The following is a 7,412-nucleotide window of genomic DNA, read 5'->3' as shown; positions in this document are numbered from 1 at the left end:
CATATTTCTCTTTGCACCTGTTTGGTGGAAGCTCCCTGTCTATTCCCGGCTCCCAGGCTCCGTCGCGTGCCGCAGGAAGCGGGCCTTGATTCAGCCCTAATAAAGCCCAACCGAATATCAAGCACACCATCAAGTCACTATGTTGCCTTAATGAAATCGCCTGCCCCCCCCCCCCCCCCCCCCCAACTTTAGTTTTAATTAACTCGCATATTTACAATGCCGAAGCGAGTCGGGGACGCCAGCAAATGACTGCAGGGTTTTCTCCCATCAGATTTCAGAAGAGAAAAGCTCTAAATTAGGAGGGATTCTTTATTTATTTCCAGAGAGAAACTACAAAGAAACAGATGTGCTGATGCACTCGTGTCATTTCTCCTCGTCAGTCAGCGTTCTCTCTATACTTTGATATGAAGCGACTGCGGGGGGGGGGGTGTCACTTTTGAAGATTTCTTAACTTTTAAATTTAACATTCTAAGGCCTTAAATGCTGTCTGATAGTAATAATTTCCCAGCATCACCTGAAAGAGGTACAACATTGCCTGATAAAGGGACATTCATCACTTCAAGGGATGGAAGATAACACAGAGGCACTCAAAGGATACGCATTTCTGTTCTTTTTTTTTTTTTGTTCAAACACATTTCCCTTTATTGGCATGGTGAGGCTGATGACAATTGCACATAAAAAATAAAGTTCACAAAAAAGTCGTACAATAGGTAGAACCACAAAGGCATTGGTAAGGACTTGGCAGAAGGCAACGTGGAGAGGACACAAACAGGTAACAACCCAAAGCGACAACCCCCACCCCCACACATCCAGAAACGCACACATACCAACCAAAACACACACACACACACACACATATATTATTTGCCAATAAACATTTTGTCCTTCCAAAAGGAAACAAGATTACCCAACAAACGTTTAAGCAGTGGCAAAGTACTCAATGGGTCATATTATTAAAAAGTCTGCCACAGCTGAAATTGGAACCAGGAGGTGTTATAATATATTGCTACTCTATGCAATTTACAAAGCTTTTTTTTTTTCTTCGTTTATTACAATGATTAAAGCCACATCTATCAAATGGGACACGACACCATTACCCAAACGCTATACAGACAGCAAAACAAAGGAGAGAGAGGATAAAAAAAAGAATAAAAAAGTAAAACAATGTCTAATACATAGGTAAAAGGTTTTTTTTTTGTTCTGATTATTCCCTGAACCAATTCCTACCTCTTTGCATCATAAAAATTAGCATTTTCTTGTCTCCTTAGTCAAACTCCATGAAAGGAAGTCTGTGATCAGCAAAGCTTTTACACAAAAGACTTTTTCTTCCTGTGATGGAAGCTGGTTCTCTCATTACTTGGCCTGAGCTAGAAACGGGATATTAATTGAACCAGAAACCGCAAGGTTACCTTTTATGTCACGTTGACGGCGCTGTGATATCTGGAGTGTGAGCACTGTGTGTGTGTGTGTGTGTGTGTAGTGGAAGGAGTGGGGTGCGGCATGCGATACATTGTTGAGTAATTTTTTTTTTTTCCGTCTTCTAGGCTAATAGAAAGTCATTTAAGCTCTGCCAGCTCAGATGGCTGAGAGGCAGATATCCAGAACGGTTTAGGCTGTACTGACTGCTGTCCCGTAAAAGCCATGCACTACACAACAAACAGTTTCAACTCGACACATTTTTACACACAGGGTGGAGTAAAGAGTCAGTCACGTTTGCACAGATGTCACAAGGTAATGCGTGCATAACAATCACATGGACTCAGCTACTGTACATCTTAAAGGGGAGAGCGGGGAGGGGGAGTGGGGACATTCAAGTGTTCACCGCACATGACGTGGGGGGGGGAAACCGCCGACATATTGGAATGGAGGAATCCTAACTACCAGCGACTGGGTAATGGGTCAAGTCCAAAACTCACACAATAGGAGCTAAAATGCAACTCTTAAAAATAATTTATTGCTTTTTATATCCTTATTTTTCTGATTTATTTTATGAGCGCCATTATCAATAATCCTTTGTAATTGTGAATAATAATAATGATTTATATATATATATATATATATATTTATATATTTATAAGTATTGTACATCAAATACAAGATCTTTAAAAAATTCTGGAAAAAGAAATTGTAAACATTTGTTTGGCATTCACGTAATCAAGCATGAGCGGAGTGATGGCAACATGTTTACACGACGCAGCAACAAAATTCCTGCAAAAATAATTTTATTGCTTTGTGTCCTGTGTCTATATGTACGGAAGAAAACCCAGTTAGGTGCTGATGATCGGACTGATAGTGGAGACAAACTGCCAACAGGATAAAGAGTCCAAGGGCCAAACTGATTAGCTGAATGTTTTCACTGTTTCGAAAGGCATAGAAAGTAATACTATCCCAACCAAATCATTTACTGTACACCCTGTCTAGTGATTGCAAGTTAAATAACAAATCAAGACATATAACATAAATAACAAAAAAAACAACAACAACTGAATAAAATCTCATGAGGTACACCATAAAAATGGGGACCATAAATATTTAGATTTGAAATAAATACATAAATATGTTTGTACTGATTGAAAATACTTGACAGCAAAATTGTCTTTTACAGGCAATAAATCAAAAAATCCATAGACTAAATCAAACTATATATATATATATATATATATATATTACTGCATATATTCTGATTGTTTGAGTAGAGAACTTAATTACAAGTGTGGGGAAAGATGGAGTAACCTTTGTTTTTTTTTTACAATCATGAAAAACATGTTAAAAATGCATTTTACATTTTTTTTTATGCAAAAACATAACACAAACACTGATTAACAAACTTTAAAAATGGTTGAATTTTCTTTTCTCCAAGAAAATAACGTAAAAAAGACACTTGTTCATATGCTCCCCCAAAACTGAGCAATCAGACATGACGTTTTTTTTTCTTTTCCCCATTTCTACAATCATAGCATGTCTTCTAAACATCATGTAGGTGTACAATATGTTTTACAGTATTGTAACTACTACAGATCAACATTCTGAATTAAGAAATTTTCTCTTCATTTTAAAAAAGGCTGTGTTTTACAGTGCATAGCTGTAACAAATAAAGAACTTTCATATGTACATAAAATAAAAATATTCTTTTTTTTATTATTTGTAAATACACGGCTACATTTCTCCTTAAATGTAGAGAACAATTTTACCTTGAGAATTTTTCCTCCAATGAACAACTCTTCATACTCTTTGCTTGTAATGTAACAACCAGATTCCAAGATTCCAAACAGCGGATTCCAAAGGAATATATATATATATATATATATATATATATATATATATATATATATATATATATATATATATATATATATATATATATAAATTAACAGCAAAGAAAAATAATCTGGCTAAACAAGCTGCTTGTCTTCCCCCACAAAAAAGATTGTGGGTACTGTAGTGCTTGGAAAAAAACAAATAAAAAGTCCTTTTTTTTCTTCTTTCACTGGTGGTTCTACAGCAGTAGAGTGCATCAAACCCCGTGCACCATGTTTTCAGGTTCCACTGGCTCTCCCAGAATGAGATGTCCCTTTGCAGCTCTTGAGCAGCTATGTTCATGTAAACTTCATTTTCAATATATTCATTTATAATGATATAGGTCTATAGACTTATTCTTACATACTCTATGACAGAGCGTAGAACTTCTGGTAGTCTCGTCTCATCATCAAAGGAGCGAGAAACAAGAGTGAGGTATACAGAGTCCCTCTTTGCGACAGACAGCAGACGCCACTCGACTGGTTACTACCTTCGCAGGCTGCACTGAGCCTCCCTCAGCAAACTGTCAAAATCCATGGAGTCATACTTGCTTTTCGTGGAGGCTGGATCAAAGTCATCCGTATGGGAGTCTGGAAAGGACAAGCAGGGTGGTTAGTGTTAAGCAGAACGGTGTTTCCCTGAAAGGGCAGAAAAGCATACGGTTCACCCTGGAATTCCGAGTGAACCGAGTTCACGGAATATCCTGCCCTTGCTATCAGTGCCCGGTCATGTGTAGCTCCGGTGTTAATCGGACAGTTTCTATGCTGTTATTAAGCCACGGCGTTCTCCTGACACACAAAAGTATTTGTCTTTGACTCTACAGTACGTGCAGCAGTATCAAACTTCCCCAAAATCATTAACAGGAAATTGAAAAGTTGACAGAAATTGCAGGTTAATGCACAAGCCGGTATAGCTGTCAGACTTAAAGGGTTAGCCGTTATGCGTGAGTTGGTGTCATGTGAACCAATAACGACATGCTAAAAAAATATGTCAATAAATAACTGCATGCCTGAGCAGCAACCTCTGGAAAACAAAGCAGGCTTTTTGAACCTGTTCTAGAAGATAAAGTTCTATTTTAATGCTTCACTCTATTACTATTACTATTTGTTTTTACATGTATGTAATTACCATAATGGAAAATAAAAACAAAACAATTCACAAACAAGTTTATCCCAAAAGCCTTGGTTAGGGTTTAAAATGTCAAAATTCATGAAATAACCATTTCAAGTAGTTTGCAATAAAACAAGCAAAGGAAGCTTGACATTTGAGGGGCAGCGGCGGGGGCTAGAACATTTTTAACTAGTATAAAGCAGTAGCAAAAAAAAAAAAATTTATAGAAATTCCTAAAAGATAATGCTAACGATGATAATTCTTGAGAGAAATATGCACTTCTAATATGGAGTTCAAAGAACTATAATTAATGATTTGTTAATCTTTGTTGTTTATTTTACTAATATTGACTCAAAAGTTGGGGGCAAGTGGGGAGGAGGTAATCTTTTTGCTGCGTCTTTGCCCCTGTTGAGAGGCCTTCCAGGCTAGCACATCTTGGATATAAAAAAAGAACAGTTGAGTCTCCATGACTCCCCAATTGATCTTGATTTTTTTTTTCTAGTTCACAAACTCTGAGATATTTAGGGGAAACATAGCAAAACTGAAACCCATGCAGCAAAGTTGCATGAATATAATTTGCTGCATGCCAACTTTCCAAATTCAAACCCCATCAGTTTTCTCCACTCTTGATGTCCATCTCGCAAACGCTTCCTGGTCCATCGAGCTTTTGGGCCACCATTTTAACTGTGGGCTTCCATTAAAAAAAATAACTGAACTAACTGACTAAATTCCCTGACTGGTGAGGGATGTTTGAGAGGGACTGACATCCGTCTCTCTTCTTCCTTCTTCTTTTCTGCCCGGTCCAACAAAAAACGGATACAAATACAATCAATATAAAAAATAAAGTTTAGCCTAAATTACAAAAGGGGTTTATCAAAATATACACCTTGTGTGTCAGAAGACTCATAACCGCCTGTTGTAACAGTAAAATGTGTCCAACACAAGAGGCCTTTTCTTTTTTTCTTGGAGTTACCGATATTGTTAATACTAAAAACATGGTTTACCCTTCTAATGATGCTAACGTGTAGTGTGTGGCAAACAACTTCTACAACTATCGTGAATAAAGTTAATGTAGTCTCCCTTACGTACGAACTTATCTCTGATTCTTTTGTCTCGCTTAATGAGCCTCATATTCTTTGTGTTCAAAAATAAACTATTCATTGGCAGTGCACCTCATAATCCAATGCGCCATATAGTGTGGAAAACATGGTAACCCACTAACCATTAATAATATAAAATGAGATTTTAGGCTATGTCCTTAATGCTTAGCCCTTTATGTATAAAGCAACAAGACAATGGCCCTCAAAACACTGTTAAAACTGAATAATACTTGAAAAATGAGGAAGTAATGGCTCGGCTCAGATGTCAACTTGACTATAATGAGCCAAGGTTGTATACATCTCAGCACCATCCTTAAATGACAGTCGAAAAGCCAAACTCTGATTCTTGTTTGCCAGCCTTCCCTGTCCTTCTTGCTTGTTGATTCCTTGAATCACATGTGTTCAGTCAATCAGAACCTTAAATACCCTGAATCAGCTAATCAGCAGCCAGTAAGGCTGGGGTAGCTGAAAAACAAGCAGGGTGGGTGATCGCAAAGAGTAGTCCTGACAGCTGGGAAGTCTCCGTTGTAGCAGCCTAGATGTGCCTGTAGCTTAAAAAAATCCTTTAACTCTCAATGTATAAAATGTATTTACTCAGAACAAAACATGCATATATATTATAGAGGCAATATAAACGTATGAAGTAAAGGGTAAGGAATTCCAGATGCAGTGTTGGTGTAAAAAGAAGTGGTGTGAAACTGCGTTGCAGAGTCTGTCCGTCTTTCATGTGTCCCGTTTTTCTTGATCAACGTGATAATGCATAAAGAGTGTCTTATCTGAGCCAACAGACAGCTTCACAAATGGGGCCCCTACAGGGCCCAGCAGCACACTCCACAACCTTTGAGAAATGGGAATGACCATGGCAGCCAGGAGACGCCAGTTGTGATCTAATGCAATGGCCGAGGGCTGGATTGTGTCTCGTCGCACACCTTGAGGGATGAAAAATACCCAGGTGCTCTGCTTAAAAGTAATGGACAGTGTCTCAGAAAAAAAAGAAAGGATAAAAAGAGGTTTGGACACCACGCTGTTCAAAAACGCTCCTCTCAATCTTTTTATCGTATGCTATCAGTATAGTGGCGACTGAGATAGCCTGTTTCTGACAAAGAGGCAGCTGAAAGACGCCTTACTATTTCATGAGATGGATTAGTCAGTCCGAGTATAATGTCTGTCCTCAAGGCTTTAGGATTAGCAACAGTTTCTCTGTGTCACATACTCTTTAAAAAGGCTAACGGTTTTAAGCACGTACTTAAAAAACGTGTTGCTACAGCTTCATTTATTGGAAAAAAGTGCACTTTGTCTTGCAAGATAACCATTGACCTTCACCAAACTGTACATTTTAAATGTCTGACCTCACATACTACTGATGAAATGCCAACATCAGAGCCTATATTAAGAGCCATCATCCATTATTTGGAGAAGATGATCTTTTGTGGCTGCACAAATACCTGAAATAATGGGGCATTTTATATCGGCTTTAATAATTGCGAAAAAGACAAATGGGAAGAGAATACTTGGTGTCATCTTTATGTCAAATGTGAGCATCACGCCAGAAGAAAAAGCCTTTATGTCACTGATTTGCTTGCATTATTTATCAAATCTATCACTTCCTCCAACCTACCGTATTTTCCGGACTATAAGTCGCTCCGGAGTATAAGTCGCACCAGCCCAAAAATGCATTATTAAGTAGAAAAAAACACAGATAAGTCGCACTGGACTATAAGTCGCATTTTGACTGGAAATTTATTTGACAAAATCTGAGACCAAGAACTAATAACTTGCACAACCTCACATGGCACAATCATAGCAGACTGTTTATCTCATAATTTCACAGTAATTCTCTCTCATACTTATTTATTTATTCCTTTCAAGGAAGCATCATTGGCCAACTAATACTCTGTTTTCATC

General features: G+C 37.8%; 1 protein-coding gene across 13 annotated transcripts in view; it reads right to left on the bottom strand.

Moving 5' to 3' along the window:
* Window positions 1-3,126: 3,126 nt before the first annotated feature.
* Window positions 3,127-7,412, bottom strand: part of ppargc1a (peroxisome proliferator-activated receptor gamma, coactivator 1 alpha) — a 422,123-nt gene continuing 417,837 nt past the window's right edge. For 10 of the 13 annotated variants that reach the window (XM_078936429.1, XM_023965806.2, XM_078936424.1 and 7 more), the window contains one exon: window positions 3,636-3,887. In XM_078936429.1, the coding sequence (XP_078792555.1) occupies window positions 3,784-3,887 (104 nt within the window). In that variant the 3' untranslated portion in view covers window positions 3,636-3,783. Of the gene's footprint in view, window positions 3,888-7,412 lie in introns of all 13 variants that reach the window. The other 3 variants (XM_078936425.1, XM_078936423.1, XM_078936421.1) reach the window with 1 other exon arrangement.

This window comes from Oryzias latipes, chromosome 18 (genome assembly GCF_053564925.1).
Source record: "Oryzias latipes strain Hd-rR chromosome 18, Olatipes_Hd-rR_3.1".
Lineage (NCBI taxonomy): Eukaryota > Metazoa > Chordata > Actinopteri > Beloniformes > Adrianichthyidae > Oryzias > Oryzias latipes.
Note: the sequence above shows the minus strand (reverse complement) of the source record. Positions and strands in the feature narration are given on the sequence as shown.